Source organism: Thunnus albacares, chromosome 22, assembly GCF_914725855.1.
Source record: "Thunnus albacares chromosome 22, fThuAlb1.1, whole genome shotgun sequence".
Classification (NCBI taxonomy): domain Eukaryota; kingdom Metazoa; phylum Chordata; class Actinopteri; order Scombriformes; family Scombridae; genus Thunnus; species Thunnus albacares.
In genome coordinates, this window is record NC_058127.1 from 15,165,037 (window position 1) to 15,186,069 (window position 21,033).

The 21,033-nt window shown below is 38.5% G+C and overlaps 1 protein-coding gene and 1 long non-coding RNA gene across 2 annotated transcripts in view; one reads left to right on the top strand and one right to left on the bottom strand.

Annotated features, from left to right (window-relative positions):
- Positions 1-3,043: 3,043 nt before the first annotated feature.
- LOC122973571 (zeta-sarcoglycan-like) overlaps positions 3,044-21,033 on the bottom strand; it is a 41,486-nt gene continuing 23,496 nt past the window's right edge. The window contains exons 4-8 of the mRNA XM_044341205.1: positions 17,295-17,382; positions 15,624-15,746; positions 14,127-14,199; positions 4,666-4,789; positions 3,044-3,749 (exon numbers count right to left, since the gene is read on the bottom strand). Of these exons, the coding sequence (XP_044197140.1) occupies positions 3,558-3,749; positions 4,666-4,789; positions 14,127-14,199; positions 15,624-15,746; positions 17,295-17,382 (600 nt within the window). The 3' untranslated portion in view covers positions 3,044-3,557. The remainder of the gene's footprint in view (positions 3,750-4,665; positions 4,790-14,126; positions 14,200-15,623; positions 15,747-17,294; positions 17,383-21,033) is intronic.
- LOC122973572 lies at positions 7,959-12,043 on the top strand. The gene is made up of 3 exons (XR_006400085.1): positions 7,959-8,044; positions 10,114-10,238; positions 11,559-12,043. It is a non-coding gene; the product is annotated as an uncharacterized LOC122973572 (long non-coding RNA).

Below are 21,033 nucleotides of genomic sequence, written 5' to 3' on the forward strand. Positions count from 1 at the left end.
ATTTATAAACAAACCATAATATACAACATGAAGCTGAAGTCCTGAGCTGCACATGGTCACGTCTTCTGCAGCACCTGGAACAAAATCACACAAAATAGACCATGAATATCAGTAATTTACTGTGCAGGGTTTCTTCAGCTTAATGTGACACCAGTAGCGAACAGTAATAAATACTCTAACACTACAGGTGTGTTTACTTACTACATAATTAAAGCTGCGGGGAAATTTCAATTACACAAACTTCACTTTTTTTTTAGCAGCAGTAAGGTGATCAACGTGCTTAAAATTTATAAGATTTTAGTGTTTTACATGAAGCATTTGTAACATTTATTCCTTTAGAAAGCTAGATCAGGTGCATTCAAGATATTTCTGCCTTAAACATGTTAGAGAACTACCTTAAAATTGGTTGTAACATCAACCATGAGGCAATCTGTGGAGAATGGTATTGAAAAAAGAGACAAAACTGGCATCATACCAACACGACTTCCCAAACTACACCTGACCAACTCATCTTATTACCTTGAACACTGTGTATATAAACCTATACATTCCACATCTGCAGATAGTAGTGCTTCCCATTTCTGATGATGCCAAACACACCTTCATAAATGTTCTATTTTAATCCTAAAATGCCACTGAGGATGTGACTTTAGTCCTTATGTCAAAATGATACCTCAAGGTCACAGTGGATTTACCCAAAACTAAGATTTATTTTTTTTTAAATATATTGACCGTGTCACAAATGAATCATTTTAATTCACTAAACTTAAAGAGTTACATGCATGCACAGATCAACTGTTTATCTCATAAATCAGGTGCGTTGTCCACTAGTTGAAAATGCTCTCATAGTCTGAATCTTAAGATAGTTATCACCTTTAATGAATGAAACCTGATGTCACTCACTCGTCTGCAGGTAGTCTGACTACGTTGTGCCTTAATTTCTAAAAACAAACTGAACACCTTCAAGCTTTGGCACAACCTTTTCCAGGATCTCAATTAACCATTATTCACATTCACTTTTTGAATTGATATGCATATAAAGGCATAAAAAAACAGCCACAATCTCTGAGGCCTTAAGCATCTGCTGTCTGTTGGAACCAAATAAATGATTCAACGCTATCAGAAATGCAAAAAAACGAAGGTCTTTAGCCAGCAGCAAAGACTTTCAACTCCCTCATGTGCTCTGATGATTGGATTTGTTAGTCTACGACACCTTTCACCTGTCATTTTACTCACTAAAAATGGAGATTGTGTATTACTACGGATTGAGGGGACTGGATTATTAGTTCAGGGATTTGACGCTACTTTCTGAAAAGCCCACAAGTCATGCAAATGTGCAGAACAAACCTTTTGTCTCAGAGTTAATTACGTGACTTATCGAGGAAAACAAGTTGCTGAGAGACTAGTAGCAGGGTCACAGGCTCGAGCATCAGTTAAGTCCCTCTAAGTATCCGCTCTGTCGTAGTGAACGTGGTATTGCTAAAATGATTTCAAGTGTACGGCTAAAACTTGGTCTGTGTCGCATATTCATAACTCCTTATCATAACACCTGCTGCTGCTGCGGAACCATTCCACATGTTTCTTGGAAAATGAGATTAAAATACAACATCAAGTTCTTTTTAAAGGCAACTTTGGGCTTAATTAGAACCAGAAAATGTGTGATGCGCGCCCAGCCGTGACTGTGCACCAGCAGGCTGCGATAATATCTGTATATCTTACTCCTGTGTCTATAATAGTCTCCTCGGGCCAGTTCTTTTCCGATTGCCCGTGGCCATGGAAAGCCTTCATCATGTTCCAACCCCCACCAGGTGAAACGCTGAAGCATCTGTCCTGTATGAGATGCACATCAGCGCTGCAGGAAAAGAGGGGATAATGACACACACTTGCAGATAAAACGGCTAAGATCTTTAAGAGCTTTGACACAAATATATTTAGACGTACATACATTTTGTGATCTGTTAAAGCATCATGATTCAATACACAAGTCTGCTCTACGGCGCAGCAAAAAAGCAATGCCACAGTGAGCAGGTAGCGGACAGGGCAGCTAAGCTCTTGTTAGAATGCCATCATGGCTCTTACCAAAGCGGCCCCCGTCTGATGATGATGGAGGATGAGGAAGCGGAGTGGAGAGCGAGACTTTGCACTCCAGCAGGTCTGCTGACACATGGCTGCCTGCTTTTTGCTCTCAGCCGCCGCGCCAAGGTCAGCCAGCCTCTCGTGTCCAACTCCACGGTGGATCGCTGCCTCGAAGAGAAGTACAGCTCACACTCTGATTGGAAGGTTTATGTACAAGAGTTACAAGCGCTATAAACATGTATGAAAACCTAAATAGATACAAGATAAGGAATTTACTGAATAATATTTTATAATGTGTTCAACAGCAGTTGAGAAGAAACTATCAACAAAAGGTCCATTTAGTAGTTGTTCTACAGCTTTTGATCATATCACATGATCTTCAGGAGACTGAGTTTTTGCAGTTGTCAGACATGTAGACAGAGCTTTTTAAAAGACTTTCTACTCATGTAGAAGATCATGTGGTTTGATCAAAAGCTGCAGAGGAGCTACTAAATGGACCTTGCAGTGAGATTATGGTTAAGCAAACATGGACAAGAAGTCCTTCAAGTGCTAAAAACAAACAAACAAACAAACAAAACAAACAAACAAAAAACAGGAAATTTGAACATTTACAATGACAACTCGGCAAACTGTCTCCTGATGAGGATCTTTTGATATAATCGAAAGCTCCAGCACAGCTACTAAATGGACCTTGTGTTGATGTAGTTTTTTCAACTGATTTTCCTCGTGCACTATCAACATAATCAAGAAAAAGTACAATATTTACCTTAAAGTGGAGAAGTCTTGTCAACCTTTAACCTGAACATTTGAAACTGCATGTTTACAGTGTTTGACTCGTACAACGTGTCCCACATAAAAACATGTTTAATTTCAAATTAAACAGCTGCTAACAGTGGAAAAAAAAGCTAAAATATCGATTGAGATTACTCAAAAAATGTTTAAAATCTGGACTTTTTTGGGAGAGGAGAAACATGACAATTGTGCTTACATCACTTTCTACCATTACAACTTCAAACACCACTGACTATTTCACTCTGATGGCACACAGAAGTTCAGTATTAGTCACAATATGACTTCTTTCACAGCTGAAGGCACCTGTGTTTTCATCTTTTCCCATCCGCTCTTTCCCAATCCTGAAGGCAGTCACTGCATGTCTACAATAAACCTAGAGTAGAAAAATAAAAAGATATAAGGTAGTGGAAATGTTCCTGTTTGTAGGAGATATTCCTGATTTCAGAGGGCTGCTCTGGCTGCCGTTCCTCCATCACTGTCAGTGCTACAAGAGTCCTGATCTCCATGAGACCACTGCAGGAAGAGGACTCGGATGCTTCTGTGCTAATCTGAGCTCAAGTGTTGAGTTTGAGCTCCATCTCAGCGTTCCACTCTCTGTCAAATGTACCAACGGGGGAGTCCTCGTCTCGAACCCGGCGGCTCCAGAGCAGATGCTGAAGGTGTCCCGGACCACCGACGCTGGTCCCAGGTCAGCTCCAGAGACAGATGTTGCTCATGGCCTGGCAGGTGGAGCTGCTCTCTGCAGGAGAGAGGTAGATCTTGCCACTGGGGCAGACGCACAGTTCGTACAGGGCTTGTTCCTGGGAGGCCTCGCTTGGAGACGCTGTGTAGACGCCGAGCGGAAGATTCCCCAGCTGAATGGTGTTGGCATCTAAGAGTATCTGGGAGGGAAAAAAAAAAAAAAAAAAAAAAAAAAAAAAACATCAGACACACTGGAAGTCATTACACAACATCGCCAGAGGTGCCCTGAAGTGATGTATTACCATCTTGAACTGATAAATGACTGTGGTGCGATCAGTAAATACAACGTGACAGGCGGAGTGAAACAGCACTGATCTGGTGAGTGAGGATAAGCAGTGAAGGAGAAACTTTTTACTCAACATTTTTATTTAGAGCACAAAATTGTCCTTTTTTTTTCATAACTGTGAGAGCAACTGTGTTAATGTTATCTTTTAAAAACATCAGGGTGGGAGACTGTTTTGTGCCGTTAAATATATATTTTATTGTTGAGCCCGAGTAGAGACAGGCATTGCAAACTAGCTTAGGCTATGCTGTGGTATTTTGCATGAGGTCATGCTTTATACTTGTCGCTATACAAATAAACAATAAAGAAATTAATAAAAAAGAAAAGTAACAATGTCCTGCATGAAAATAGAACAAATATTAACAACTAACAGTAGAACAAATATTTAAAAATTATGTTTAAATTAAGTTTTAAGTGATAAAAAATAACTTAACAAGGAGGATAAAACTGAATAAGGACATGAAAAAGCAACTTTTAACTAGTGCTGATTAGTGCAAATTTGATAATCAATGACTTGTTTAATTTAATTGGTTACTTATTAAGCAAAAAAGCCAAAAAGCTTCTCAAAGGCAAGGATTAGCTGTTTTTTATCGGTTTTATATCATTTTAAAGTGAATATCTTCGGGGGTTTTGGTGATGATGATGGACATTCTTCACTTGTTTCAAAGTGATTACTCAATAATTGAATAAATAATGACTGATTAATTGAAAATGAAACCGATTGTTTGTTGCAGCCCTGCCTTTAACTCAGAGTACATTTGAATCCTTCTCACCTCTCCCTCTGTGGACTCCAGTTGTAGGTCCTTTCGACCGCTGACCTTCAGCGGCCCCTTGGATGCGCTCACTTCTACCCCTCTGGGAGCCTCCATGGTCAGCGTCCGTGTTGGAGACTCCAGCCTGACAGAGAGGGGAGAAAAAAGAAGAAAAAAAAGCGGAAGCTAAGAGATTTCGTGCATGAACTCATCGGTTTATTTAGTTTATACTTTCCGGATGTCTATATTATTAAAACTTTGCCTTTCAGTGTGACTTAATAGCACATCACTAAGGATACAAGACGGATTCAAGGTTAAATTGATTGTTATTCAGTTCATAGTTTATAAATGTCTCTGCGTAATTACTTATTTAGGGGAGGTTGATGGAATTCAACCATATTGTTAGTTTCATAACAGACCCAAGGCAGTGAGGCATTTAAAAAAAAAAGTCTCACAGTTGGAAAAAAAAAAAAAGCAGCTCATTGATATTTCTCTTTGACTCTTGCTCCATAAATGTATTCTGGTGCTAGTTAGACTAATGACTTCTCCACCTGTGGAATAGTTAAAGCTGCTGTTCATATTTAAGTAACTCCTCTCATTATTCTAATCCAGCATGGCTCCTAAACAGCCCGTAATTGTATCAGCTGATTTTGACCTTCAGCAACACTGAGGCAAATGCAATTTGCATTTTCCTCCCATGGACTATTTGTTTACACGGGGAAAGATAAGTGCAAGAGCCAATCAATGTGGAATTTGTTTTCATAACTCATAACCGTTTCAAATTGATTTTCTCCCCGCCCCAACCCCTCCCCACCCCCCCCTCCCCCATCTTCCCCAAATCTGTTTTCAATGAATTTTAAATGGAAGACTTCAAGAAGCCGTCTTGAAATCGCTTAAATCTCCCCTACCCTCTGAAAGTGACACACATTTCGGATTATGCTCTATTGGAATAAGGAGAAGAAAAAAAAAAAGGAGAGAAAGGCAAATGAATTTCATCTGCATTTGAAGAGCCTCTTTGACTTTAAATCAGCTTTCAGTAGATACAGTTTGGAGAGGATCTGTGAAATGTGCCTTTGACCCGGGGCTGTTTGTGCCCTAGACCTGTAGAGAATAGAGAAGATTGATGTCTGCTCACAGTTTGTTTCTTTTTTTTACTCATCTGCTGCTCATATTTCTCCCTGAAAGCTGCTCAAACAAAGAGTGTTATTAGGACATGTTGTTACGTTTGAGTGCATTTAATCATTTGTTGTGAATAAGTGAGAAGAAACTGATTGTAATAAGTATATTTAATGGTATAATTATTTTTTTAAAAAACATCCCCGGTCCATCTCCAGTAGCAACACAGCATACCGTTTCTCCTACTGAAAGCCGGTCATTCATTAGACGGCCAAAAGAATCGGTGTTCGAGTGCTCCTCAGCTTAGCATGTTTCAATAATTATGTCTCAAGCATTCACTGATTATCTATGGCCGGGATAGATGAGTCATTAAAAGACCCATTTAAAAACACTCCGCACTGAGCTGTGCAGTGAGAAGTTAGTGATATGTGATGTGTTTCTGATATTTCGCTCCGTTCGAAGCGGTTCCGTCGTCTCCCGACACACACAAACACAGACTGGGCAGTTCTGTCAGAAGACAAAGTGCTCAATTTTCAAGAGTGCTTATTTCACGTGGTCCAAAAATAAAGCAATAAATGAACTGAATTAAATTAAAAATGTCTCTTGGGTTTTATTACTCAGACAACTTCCATGTCTTTGTATAGACAGCTTATGTTCTAGTGCTGCTTACTGCTGACTGGTAAAACAGTAACCATTACTATTAATGAGATATAATTTAAACTAAAAGCTGTGGCTGCTCGGGATTTACATTACATAGAAATTGGTTTCATTGGATGTGGGAGTGTTAGGAGCTCCAGTTGTTATGGAAGTCGGCTCTTTAACTGATTTCCAAAATAAAAGAGTGTTTTCCCATTGAAGCCAAATTGTGTTTGTTACATATTTATCCTGAAAGTTTTTGGACCAACTGGAATGTACAATACTCATCATTTACTTTAGGTAGCGCTTCTGGGATGTATATTTTAATTTTCTAATAATTTTTTCCCATTTTCCACTGTGTAATTAGTTATTTATATCCTTTTTTTTCTTACTGGCAAAGTGAGGGAGGGTTCTTGTGAATGTTTAGAAATGCTGCTGTATGTTGTTTTTTTATATATATATAAATGAACACAAACCAATAAAAGGTAATGATGGATTTTGCATTTCATGTGATTTCCTAGAACGTAATTTCCTAGGATTTTAGTTAGTTGTGTTAGTTGAAAGAACTGCTGAAAGGAAAAACTGACAGTTATCCATTTGAATCACAGTAAATTATCATTTATTATTGTAAACTTTATCCTATTTTTGGAGTTGTAGGTTCACCTTTGTACAATTCTACATCTTTTGCATATTCAGCTGACCTGCCGTCCACCAACAAGACTCTAAGTTAGTGCCAATTGGTGTGAAAGTGAAACCCAACTGAACATTCTCCCTATAATTAGTACCAAATTATAGTTTTTTCCAGAAAATGACTATGTAATTCCAAATAATTTTCAGACATGATCAGAAATCTAAAGGACCTGTGAAGCGTTATACATTAGGACACTAAAATGAACAAAATCTTTTTGGTTTGAGTGGGGTGGCACCTATTTTCATTATCGATAAATCTGCCAATTATTTTCTCAAGTCGATGACAAGTTAAAAAATTGTGAAAAAAAATGCATTCAGGATTTCTGAGAGACCACAGCGATGTCTTCAATTTGCTTGTTTTGTTTGACTAACAAGTCCAAAACCTTCAGATATTCAATTTACTGTCATAAAAAAACAAAGAAAAACAGCAACACTTCATCACATATGGGAAGCGGGAACCAGAATATGTTGGGCTTATTTGCTTGAAAAATGATTAAAACAATTGTTTGATTATCAAAATAGTTTCCAATTAATCTTCTGTTAATCAATTAGTTGTTGCAGCTCTAGATTTGAGACATGGGCCTAATTCAGTTTGTTGTAAAATGTCACAATCTTCAGAAACACTCAGATCATTAGACTGTAATAACGGAGTTTGATGAAGCAAGCTCAGCCCTCCTCAGTACCATGGAGCTTGTTGTACCCAGAATACCTCAGAGTTTCTGGCTCCATCCAGAAAACACTGATATGAAAAGCCCTCACTACAGATAACCAATGTGGTATTTGCAGTCATAAAGGCTGTTTACGACAGCCTCTCTGAGAAATCTGACCAGCTTTTCTTGTTGCATTCAGGATGACCTTTACGTCCACAGAAAGGTCACCGTATCGCAGAGCTATGGGGAGAAAGAGCTGTGCACGACCAAATGTGCTGATGGCCGTAGCTGATGTCACAATGGATGAGGTTGGTTTAAATACTGCATATCTACTCTGTTGGCTGAGAGGATTCCAGAGGTGAAAGTCAAGTTTATTTTTATAGGCCACTATCACATACAGTTTCTCAATGGGCTTCACAGACAATAGAGAAAACAACAAGTTTCATATTACTACAATTCTAGGAAATGTAATAACAACAAAAGTTTCTTGGAAGCGTTCAATTCCTCCTTTGCCGATTTGAAACATAACTAAAAGCTGCTGCTTGTTATAAGCTGCTTGTTCTATCAACAATTGATAATTGAAATCAAAAGACTCTATTATGTGACGAACCCACAGCGAATTATCAACTCTGCAGTTCCCCTCAGTACTACATAGCATTTTAGCATCTTTTAGCTCATTTTGTTGTTTTTCCAGCCTGCAATTTACTGTGTTGATTCACTCTAACCACTCTTATGGACCTTAAGCAGGTAGGCAGCCATTTTCAGCCAAAAAGCTCTAAAAGTCCACTGTACACCACTTGTTCAGCACCAAACGGCAGACAGACAAAGTTAGCGACTAGCTAGTGGACAAAGTGGAGCATTTAGCAGCTAAAGAGCCAGATATTTCCCTCAGGAGTTGCTGAAGAGCAAGATGGTGCTGAAAGGAGAATGAATATTGATAAGTGGCAAGAAACACGACTCCAAATGAATGCTAATGTTGCTACATGTCTAATGGATGTGTAAATAAGCAGCCGTTTGCTAGCACACGTGCCCTATCAACTTTATTGGATGATAATATGTCGGAGTTGTGTTTACAGCTTGTTAAGCTTCTCCAGTGGTGAAAAAAAATCAATTAAGGTTTAAAGGTTCAATCTATAATTTTTGCCATCTTTTCTGTTTAGAGCCAGTACCTTCAACATAAGGAGTGAGGGGTGTTGCTTTTCACGCTCCGGAAACACAGCTACCTTGAATCAAAGCCAATGCTAGCTCATTTGGACTAAATCGAATGCTAGCCATACCGCACTGACCTCAGCCTCAAGCCGTGGTAGTTGCTGCTTGGTCCGCACTTTGTGAAATAACGATAGGTGTTGTTTAATTATAATGACAGATGGAGGAGCGAATAAGACAGTAAATGAGCCTCCCTCCCAAAATTAAATCAATTATTTCTGCTGTATCTATGTGTCTGTCCGGATATTTCTCTTGCAGCCAAATAGGATCATTGCACTAACAAAGAAACAATACATTTCTCTGCTGCACTCAGAATGATAAAAAAAAAAATGTAGTACACCCCTGCTACACAACATTTCAATCCCACCAAATTGGAGGTAGAAAAGTCTGACCAGAGCTAAATGGGACCAAAAAGAGTTGTTCTGTTCTGCCTTTATCTTCTTAATGAACCTGTCACTCTCACATGGACACAGCTACTGCGGAGACTGTCCTGAAAGCTGCTTGGATCAACTAGAGAGGGGTATGCTGCTGGCCCCACTGCAAACAAGAAGAGCGCTTGAGTAGCTGAAGTTGTAGAGAAAATAAAATGAAAAGCTGTTTTCCTGCTCTCTGATGCCAGGCCTTGAAATGCACCATGTGATGTCTGCACTGTAAAGAAAGCAGAATGCCTTCAAATTGCTGTCTGGTCTGCTTTTGCCTCTTAATGTCAGACTTGTCTCACAACAAATTCCCATGGGTCTTTAAAGCAGCAATTCGAGTTACAGCCTGCAAGACGTCTGTTCTTGACATGATTGAGATCTGGACTCTTTCTGTCGTGCTGATCACATGTCCATCTGCCATCTTTGCCTCATACGTGTCAAGAAAATAGACAGTCTACAGAAGTAACACGGGGGTTATTGCGGGAGTAATATCACAGTATTATTCACAGATATTTCCTGTCTGTTCAGACTGATTTGGGACATGTGCATCAGGAATCAGGACACCATCCATCAGAATGGATTACAAAATGATCTGATTATGTAATTGACAGAAATATTTACATATTTTGGCCTCTATTTCTGGTTGCAAGCTGCTCTTATCAAGCTGCGTGGGAAGCTAGCAGCAGAGTCAAAACATGCAAATCTGAGCCAAATATCCAACAGTTAGCATGAATCTTGATTTCTGTCCTCAGACGTAGCACCAGAGAGACATTTTGAGAGTGAGACCGAACTGTTCCAACTGCAGAGGTCACTGTGAGGTGATCAGAGCCCAACAACAGCTAAGACTGAAGTTAATGAAGCTTTGAGGTGAGCTAAGGTAAGAGAAGGAAATGAAAAACTGACACATCTCTCCACATTTTTAAACTGCCTTCTACTTGTTTTAGAGACTCCTTGAAAGTTCAGTAATTCACAAGCCAACACATTCAGTCATGCTCCCTAGTTTTCAGCAGCTCTGTAGAAGCAGTTTAAGAAATATTGAGCTCATAAGTCCAAGCAGACGCCTGAAAATTTTATAAAATGTAGTTAATCTGGGTACTTTTACATGATTAAATCAATTATTCAATCACATTTTGTGACATTTTTATTCATTCATAATAAAAGGTCTTCAAGCGTTCTCTACTCCACAAGGAATAACTTCTGGTGGGAAAGTGTTTAAGTGTTGTATTTATTAATTTATGCATATCTTAATGCTTTGGTGACCTAAAAATTGTCAAATTTCAGGAGAATGCGTCTCAACAAACACTAGTATTCTCCTTCAGGTCTGAAAAATCACCACAAAAAACAAACAGGACATGATTTCTGTCCTCCATTTTAATGACTACAGTGGGTTTTCATACTTCATTTCAGAATCATGCCTTTAAATCATTTTAAGAAGTCTAAAAATGAGAATAAGGATTTGCTGCATACAAAATTAGCTCTAGACACTTACTTCACTTCATTATTCTAAAATAAATGTAACTGTAATGAAATTTTCACATCTGTAACCAGCTGGGAGAACAGAAAAGCTACTAATGAACCTTCTGGTGAGATTAGTGTTTTGCAAGCAAAATAAATGTAGTTTTTAAAGTTCTAACTTTTAGGCCCACGCAATGTTTTATTTATTTAAGCACAATTCTTGCATATTGCAAACCTGTTTCTAATTTTTTATTCTCTCACATTACACCTACATCTGACCAGCACCAGACTGAATAATACTACTGTGCAGATGTTTTCTGCTTTTTTCATTGCATCTAAATGTCCCTCTTAACTTTCATTCATTTGGTGTCTTATAAGTTGTGCATTTAGTCTCTTTTAAGGAAATATTAACTTGTACATCATCTTCAGTTCGCTAATAGGTTGCAACTACAAGTTTGAAGCAAACATGGATTAAATCCTGTACAATTATTCACAACTGAGGCATCCATGTTAACTTTAAAAACATTTTTAAATCATGTAAAATAATGAATAAATGCTAGTGGAACTATTTCTACTCAGTATATTAAATTATTCAGAAGCAGCATGGTGGTGACAAATGAAGACAAACTTGAGTGCTAGTGTACACAGATAGAGCGCTAAGGGAGAAGAACAGGTGCTTCCAAGAAGAGGAAGATCTCAGGTGGGTTTGTTTGATTTCGTCTCCGCTCTGTTCTTCTCCCAGATCACCGTTGGCTTGCAGAGAAATGAACACACACCACAAAGACAACTTTCTTTAGCGAAACGGCTATTTAAAGAGGAGAAGAAGGGCGACATGGACGCGAGCCAAGCCGTATCTTTATCATCCAGAGAGGTTTACTGACGAGGTGGCGAGTAGTTTGCAAAGTGGGTTTTTAACATGTCACATTTCCAAAGAGAATTATTTCTACATTTAATTTTTCAGGACGTCAGAGCCTAAAAACATAGCTGGGTCAATTTTTTTCAATACTGTCATTCTAATTATACAGTATGATGTCATAATATTGGATGAGACATCAGATTTACACATGTGTAATCAATCAGCAGCTATTCTAGCTCATAATTTACTGTCTGGCTGAATAATGAGAAAATGTCTGCTTTGGTACCATTAAAGGGAAACAGTGCACAGAGAGTGAGTTATTCATGTTTCTGGTCCATGATGGTGACTGGCTGTTTATGTCAAATCACATTAAATAGGGGTGTAGACTAATAGTTACGCTCTGTGGTTCCCATCTTTATTTTTCTTACTTGTGTGCCAATTTGTAATCATATTTGTCTTTTTTCCTCCTTAACACAAATATGTGGATATATACATATATCATTACAAAATCCTAATTTATATTTTTTCAAATTAGCCGAGTTACTCCACAGTCTTTCCACTTATCCCGCAGGGAAGCGCAGAAGTATCTCCTGGGATACAAGTGCCTCTTGTTGGAAATCACTTTCTGACTGAATGCAGTTTCACTGAATACAAAAGCATTGATGTTTGGATTAATCACGGTCAAAAATCGCCCTCTACAGCAGAAGACTATCATTTATGTGAGTGTGTTATGTTATTCAGATGTTATTCAGTCTCAAAACACTAGTCTGAAATTGGTTACATCACTTAGGAGAGAGAGAAAAAAAAAAAAAAAAAAACATTAAAGGGCACCTCTTCTGTTGGAGCTCCACAGAATGGATGTGGAGTGCTGTGTGGTGATCAAACCCCAGCCTCCTAGCTGCTTCACTTTTCAGCATTTGCAAGCTTATGATTATCATGATTATGAATCATTTCTTGAAATAAGATTTAATAAACATCTGAAACACAACAAAATTGTAAAGGTGCAGTTCTCTTATTTGCAGCCTAGTAACATAATGTGGTGTGGAATGTGGTTTTGACAACATCTAGGTATCTAATAAAACAGGGACAACATTTTGTTCTAAAGCCTTTTTAAAGACGTCTAGATTACATATAATCATTTATCAACAGTATTGCATTGACTATATTTTAAGATGTAGCAGGTTCTACAGGACCTCCTGTACGAAAATATGTAAAAGCTGCTGAAAAGTGGTTAAAATGTGCCACCTCTTACAAATACTACAACATTATTGCACATGTTTACAAGTGACATGCCGCTGCAGCAATGGCAGTTTGTTTACACCTACAACTGAGATTATAGAACAGCAACATGACAACAAAAATGTTATTATGCTTGGACTCATGTCATTAATGGTCCAAATTATTCTACTATATCACCATTTTGTTTGTATTTATACTACTTTTTGTCTCAAAATTAAAATATTTGACGTGGTGTTTGGAAAATCAATAGGGTTTTAGATAAAAGGAGCATATATTTAAGAAAACGATTTCAGTAATTTGTTGAAGGAAGCCAGTCATGATGGTGGTACTTTCCTGAGACAGTCAGTAGAAGTGATTGATTTCTGAAATATGTTAATAAATTGAGCCACTCAAACAGAATAAAACTTTGAAAATGTGCAAATTAAATATCCTTGATCAAATATACATTTAAATCAGGGAATCCAATTTAAGTGAACGTCATGTTGGAGATTTTTTGTCTTAAATGTTCCCTGTTTGGTTGCCTCTTGTTTAGATTTCGACCACATTGCAGATGGTCACCTCTGAGCTGAGCCTGTGTGTGTGTGTTTTTGTGCGTGTGTGTGTGTGTGTGTGTACGTGTGCCTGCTTTAAAGTGAGCCTCATCAGTATTCCACTCACTCTGAAGGAATTAGCTGCCAGAACACTGCTTTTTCTGCCAACTTTGATCCCAGCCCTCCCTTCAGGACCAGTAAGGTGGACAACAAACCGCACTCGTTATAGCTCGTTAATGGACCGACACAGGGCTCAGAGCCTCAGGCAGTGTGCAGTGGGGATCACATGCATGGGAGTATATACGCGTCTCAGGCCTTGCCCACTTTCTCCATGCCCTCCCGACGCTTTAATCAATTCCTGACTGCTAAAGAGAATAACTAACAAATTAGCTCACCTCTCGGCTGTGAAATTAATATAGTGGTCAAATCTAGTTTTGAATTTGTGTCATAATGAGCTGACCAGTGGATGCTTGAGTTTACAAGAAGGTGCTTGAGAATAATGATACTGGTGAATAATGGTTCCTGCCATGTGTGTGTGTGTTTTTTTTGGCGCAGGCATTGACTTTGAAATGCCAAAGAACATTTATCATCATTATTTAAAGATCTTCATTTTAATTGAACAGGATATGACCATGTGACATTAAGCTTTAATGAATTTCTGTAAAGTCAATGAATATGAACTTACTTCAGGTCTTCAGAAGCCTTCGCCTGGATCAGTGGAGTTTCTACTGAATGTCCGAACACAGCGCCTTCTGAGCCTGCCGGTAGAGTTCACTTTTATAATTTACAAAACTACAGCCGAGGATGTGTTTAACAGGGCTGGGTATCGAATCACCAAACCACAGTAGTTATTTGATACCGAGTGAAGTAACAAAAACAGTTATGTGCTGAAAGCTGCATCGAATGCTTGCTCAGACTCTTCAGGCAGTTGAGGATCATGTTCACGCTGAATTATTAAAAACTAACTAACCATTCAGTCATAAGGACTCAAAGTCAACTCATCAAAAGTCAGTTTCAGTGCTACATGGAGCCACATGGTGACTGACAACAATTCATGCTGCATTTTACAGCAACTTATGTGTTAATTTATGTTCTCCAGTGTCTCTAAGCACCCCTTTATACCTTGCCTTAAAATGCGTTTTGGGTGATTGGACTGCAATCAGATAGTGCTTGACCACGTGAAAGTACAGGTGTAAATGCAACCAACATGCATTGTGGACCGATTGTGATCCGAGTGGTCACCTCCACCTCCATTGTGACCACAGTGAACACAAGTATAAATGCAATTGCGTTGTCAATCCGCATACAACAACTATGTGGGTAATTGCACGCGACTGTTATAAACCAGCAAGGCAGCAGCCATTAGCCAGTTAGCGAGCTAAGTTACTAGCAAGAAAGCTCTAGATATTCAAGACACTCGTATCAGTCAGTTCAGACGAGTCCAAGTGTCGGCTTCTTCCTCCACTTCGAAAAGCAAGCAGATGTCCATACAGTAGCGTAACTTCACGGATGGGGACCATCTTTTTTGTTGTTGTTCTTTTTGTTGTTTTTTTGGACCCGCACAAATGAGAGAAGTATGTGATTTTTGGTTGTTTTACCTGGACAGAGCAACCGGATCTCAATCAGATCTTAGTGGGATCTCAATGTGGACACTGGGAACACATATTAATACCAAGTATTAATGTAACCAGGTTAAATCATATCTATACAATCTGGATACGAGACACATTTTAATGCAAGGTGTAAAGGTGGTCTCAGTCCGCTTGTTCGACTGACAGCTTTCATACCAGCCTAAACAAACCAAACCAAACAGCTTTGGTGTTTAAGGCACCCTTAATCATCTTTACTCATTATTAGATGAGGTAGATGATGAGATGATCAGAATTTTGCAAATTTAGACTATATTTCCTTCCGTAGTTCTTGCACAGCTGCCTGTATTTAGACAACATGAAACATCTGAGAAGTTTGGATTCTTCTGTCAACTGAAAAATAACTTGTCTAATACTGAAAATAGATGTATTGAAAAAGTATTGTTTTGGAATCAAATTCAAGCGTTGTCTCTGTAGTACTGAACATTTTCAAACGATACCCAGCCCTGATATTTACAGTTTGTCAGTGGTATCTGTAGTTTCAGACAGATGAATATCAAAAAAGTTGCAGCTGAGGCTGCAGCACAGTTTACCTGTAACAGTGAATTTTTCTGTTGTCATGATGACCTCCTCCTCATCTGCAGTGAAAAGCAGTCTGCCTCCGTCTCTACTCCGTACCTCTAGCTTCTGACACTGAGCCTCCACAGCCTCAGGTCCTGAAGAAAGAGAAGTCCAAAGCTGGAGATTCTGGCTTTCGATCAAAACCTACAATAAACACTGTTGACTGCAGTGGAAATAAAAATGCAAGACTTGGATGCTAAAAATTCTATCTATTTATGTTCATTTTAGACCAGCTGTGTTGTTTCCAGGACTTAATGTAGAGGATTTTCATAATTAACATGAATTATTTTCATTTAATTCAAACGAACAATTAATTTCACTGAACAAGAGGAAACTTTGATCTACTTGTGGCCCTAGAGACAAAAATCAGAGGATCACCAAAGCCATTAGAGGACATCCTCTTGAATGTCTGTCACAAATTTCATGACAATTCATCTGATAGTTGTCAAGATATTTCTCTCTGAACTACAAATGAGAACCTCATGGTGGAGCTGGAGGGAAAAGTGAAGGAATCACCAAAATCAGTAGGATTCATCCTCTGGGGACCCTTTATGTCGGTAAAAAATGTTTGGTCAATTCGTCTAACAGCTGTTGAAATATTTCAGTCTGGACCGACATTGCCATCGTTAGAGCCATGCTGCTAAATGTATCTACGAGGCATTGGAGAACAGATTCCAACCTAAAAAGTTTCATTAGTCTGCAATGCTAACAATAATTCTCTTTTTGCAAATGTCGCTGTCTAATAAAGGTTGCCTTATATGTTCTTCTCCTTGCAAATCAACTTTTGGAAACTATGTTTTGGGCATGTAAGACAATTAGCAATCTGAAATACTTTGTGGAGTGCTTGCTCTGCAAATGAAAAGCGCCCAACAAAGCTGGATCAGCCGTGCTTTACAATGGATGGAGACAAATCGGTAATCTGTTCTGCTGGTGAAGAATATTAATTCCCGTTCTCCAGACTTTGGTGTTTTTTTTTTTTTCCAGATGTGCATGCAGAAACTTTTAACGTCTCCCTTTCTCGCTCTCTCCTCCTCCTCTCTTCCATTAATCCACGAGCTGCGGCGGCTGGGGAATTTAATTATTCTCGCCAAGTTTCATCTCATTTCAGACAGAATGCACTTTCTACAAAAGCAGGCACTAATTTTCAGAGGAAGGTCAAGCGTGACCAAAAAGTGTCATATCGCCAGTCTTGTCAAATCAGCATCAACTCTCAACTTATGTTGGCTAAAATCAATAGCTATTAATGTTAATAAGCAGGTCATTTGCTTTCTAGTGGTCATTAATCATGTAAATGACTTTGGTAATTTGGACTGACTGATGGTGGAACTTGATGATAATAAGAAGAATCCATTGCCCTTTCAATAAGTGCATTAAAGGTTAGTGTCTGGAAGAAACTACAGAGTCTTTTGCAGGCATGGAGACTATTTAAGAAGAGTCAAAGATTAATTATTACTCAAATTTTGATTGAGGTCATTATTAAAATATGATTGATCAATCAATTTACAGTCTAAGCTAAATTAAGGATCACTTTTTAATAAGTCGTACATATAAAGACGAAATAAAAAGAAAATACAAGTGCAGATAAACAGATAACCCAAATGATTAAATGTCAAAGTGTACAGTAGGAGGAACTGCAGACTCACCCACTGTGAGCTGGCCGGTCAGTTGGCCTTGGTTGTTTCGGGCGTTCAGCGTCACGTTCTTTTCTGACCGCAAAACCAACAAGCTGTCCTAGGGGAAGCATGAATGGGAAAGGAAGTTGACAGAGAGAGAGAGAGAGAGAGAGAAAATACAGAGAGAGAGAGAGAAAAATATGTTATATTGAGATTTTGAACTTACATTTGGATCCCTTTACCAGGTGGGACAATCTTGGCTAAATTGGTTGTTTTCTTACTTGTATTTTGTAATGACGTCACTAACCGAAACATATAAAAAGATGATTCCTGTTCATTAAAAACTTGTGTCATAGCAAAAAGGGAACAAATTAAAACAAAATTATCCAAAGATGAAGTGTAGGTAGGGTTTGAAGAGAAGGAAGGTGGCAGAGTAGTTAATCTGAAAATGTGTGTTTTCCAGCAGTGACAGGCGTAGGCGTTTTCTTCACTGCAGACATTTTAACTCTGGACCTGTTCTGCTTTCTGGCAGTTTTGTATTTTGCAAGTTTATGGCTGTTTGACATTTGAATGATGGCACACGTGTGAGTGTCACTGTGTGCATATTGAAAAGGCTTTCTCAGTTTCCTGTAATATTCTGTGAAACCCGAAAACAGCTCATGATGCAGTGAACAAATTTAGGGTATGATTAGTTCCTTTGTTTTAAAGTTATTGCTAAATTTAGAAGCGTATTATCCTCTTCAGACACTGATGGATCACAGACGTCGGTTTTTGTGATATTGTGACACCATCATTATTATGAATAGCACACTCTGGCAGTATTATGATGTACCCACTAAACCCACCTCATGTGTGTATGAGGCACACATCAGTATCTGTGTATGTCTGCCACAAGTCCTATGGTAAATGTGAAAATAAAGTTGCTTAAAGCATCTCTTCTTGATATCTCTTGTTGTCCTTCGATGCACATCATTATATATATATATATATATATATATCATCCAGCAAACATAAGTCATGTTTTGAATGCTGTGTTGAAGGTCCTGGCTTCAAATGGAAAAGATGACAAAAATGAGAGATTGAACCTTTAAACCTGTTTTGATTGAGTTTTTTCAACACTGGAGAAGTTTAACAAGCTGTAAACACAATTTTGACATATTATTACCCAATAAAGTTGAACATATACTAGCAAACAGTTGCTTATTTACACATCCATTAGACATGTAACAACATTAGTATTCATGTGGAGTTGTGTTTCTGGCCACTTAACAATATTCACTCCCCTTTTGGCACCATTTTGGTCTCCACCAACCCCTGAGGAAAATATCTGGCTCTTTAGCTGCTAAATGCTTCACAGTGTTCACCAGCTAGTTGCTAACTTTATCTGTTTGGCATTTGGTGCTGAACAGGTGGTGTACAGTGGGTTTATCAGTGCTTTTCCACTAAAAACAGCTGATGAGAGCAGTGGGACTCAATCAAAACAGTAAAGTTATGAGCTATAAAAGTAAAACAATGAGCTGAAAGATGCTATAACACTCTGGTTAATAATACTTTGTGGGAGCATCACCACAAGCAACATAGCCATTTGACCCATTGTTAACATAAAAATATTGTTTAGTACAGCTTTAAACACAGTTTAGTAAAGGGAACTCATTTGTACCATAGACACATGTCTCATGAAATGCTTGAATACAAACTATTCAGCTTCTCTCTCGCATCTCTTTTTTTCCTCCAACGTCAGCACTTTCAAGACAGTTTACATGTGTTAAAGTTCGCTAAAGTTGAACTACACAAAAGTGTATCTAAGAATCATTTCCTTTTATAAATGCTGGTGTGACTGGATTGTCACACAATAAATTAGTGGACAAGAGCATACTTACATAAGGATAGAAAAAACTCATTACCTCCTTATATCTCAAAATGTTTGTTTATAGGTTGTTTCTGTTGTATTTGTAATATAAAAGTAACATTAATCAGCATTTTGTTTTACAGTTTTATCTAATAAGCATTCTACGATGCAGTCTGATAAGTTTAATTAACTTCATGTTTTCCCAAAAGAGGTATCAAATTGTAGCAGACTGCCTCAAGTTTGTGCGGTTCATTTTCATTCCGTGCTCGCTTCTTTGTGATATAAATGCGCATCATGAACAGAAGTTCTCGAGAAAGCACAGCATCGTGAACAAATGTGAGTTCTTGATTTGAAGTATCCCTTTAAAGAGTTTATAGGTTTTAAACTGTTTCCTGAGGGGCTGTGACTGAGATGCTGTTCCTCTTCTCCACACTTCCTTGGGATCACATAAAAGGCTTTTTAGTCACTGTGCCTGTTGAGGAAGGTCAAGTGCAGATCATAGTGGATGCACATAAATGGAGCCAGTTGCTGTAGGTGCACTGGGACCCGTCAGACTGAAAAATTACCATGGCTGCTGTAAGGCACAGGATGCTTCCCTGCATACAATGAATAACATCACAGCCGAAAGCAAGAGCATGGAAGACTGCTTCAATGAAATAATTTAAAACAAAGAAACTTTATATGATACTACCATCTTCCTGAGAGTGAGTGTAAAATAAAATACAACTTTTTTTTAAGAGAGCACTGCTCGGGGTTTAACCACCACTGTAATCCAACCAAATATCTGCATTCAAATATTTGAAACCATAATTATATCTTGTTGTCGTGTCAGAATCTCATTTACATACTGAAATGAGCACATAAAAATAATGAAAAAACAAACACGTCACAAGCTAAAAAAGAAGCAATTATTGTGTCTCGATTTCCCCCTTCAAATAAAACTGCAAGCAGGCACACTGCATGCAGGGTAAACTTAAAATTTAAATCACTCGTCAGGGGCACCACCCTTCCACTGAAGGGAAAACATTTCATTAATCAGGTAATCAGTCTCAAATTAATCCTAAATTCTTTTCAAAACATTGACCTCCATCTCTCGCTTCAAAGAAGCACACCAACACAACTTCTTAGATATATGAAGACACTTATTTAATAGCTAAACATCTCAATAATACATGATAAAGAAGATTATAATAAATATGAATAACTAGATATTTAAATGATAATATGACTCTAACTCAGTGGCAATAGTGATGTGAAGTATGTGATTTTAAATCACAACCTAAACGGAGGGACACAGATGATAATTTCTTATTGTTTAATTTATCCGACATCAACCATTGATCACAATGCCGTGTCGCGCCTACTGTGTTGAAGATCTGTCTCTGTGGAGATGTTGTCTCGGCAGGACCGGGGTGGTTGTGATGGGTTGCGCTCGCTGTTAGCTGCAGGACGCAGGTTTGGGCAGTTATGCAGCGCGGAGCAGGCCCAGGCTGTGGATGAGTCTTTAGATGCAGCGGACTAGTCTTGTTTCAGACTGCGCCATGTAAAGTCTTCGCTGTCAGTTTAGCTACCAGGCGACAATGAGGTTGAGTTTGCCACCAAGTGTGTGTAGGCTCGACAGCGGGGCTTACTAGCAGTCTAGCGGCCTTGTTCAGAGTTGAAGAATCGATTTCCTGCTTGAGTTTTTCCAGGATAGTCAGATGTGACTGGCGATAGTCAGGCTTTTGCTGACTTTGTGAGGTTTATGGTTGAGTCAAATAAAACTTGGTCTGATAAATTGACCTTGTATCAATAAATATTAAAATACGTGCATACTTGGTCAAAGAAAACAAAAAGAAAAGAGACATTTAAGGAGAACTTCAGAGGAAATAGATGAAATATCTTGACTCATGACGAGGGCCAGTTTAGGAAGGTCCCCTG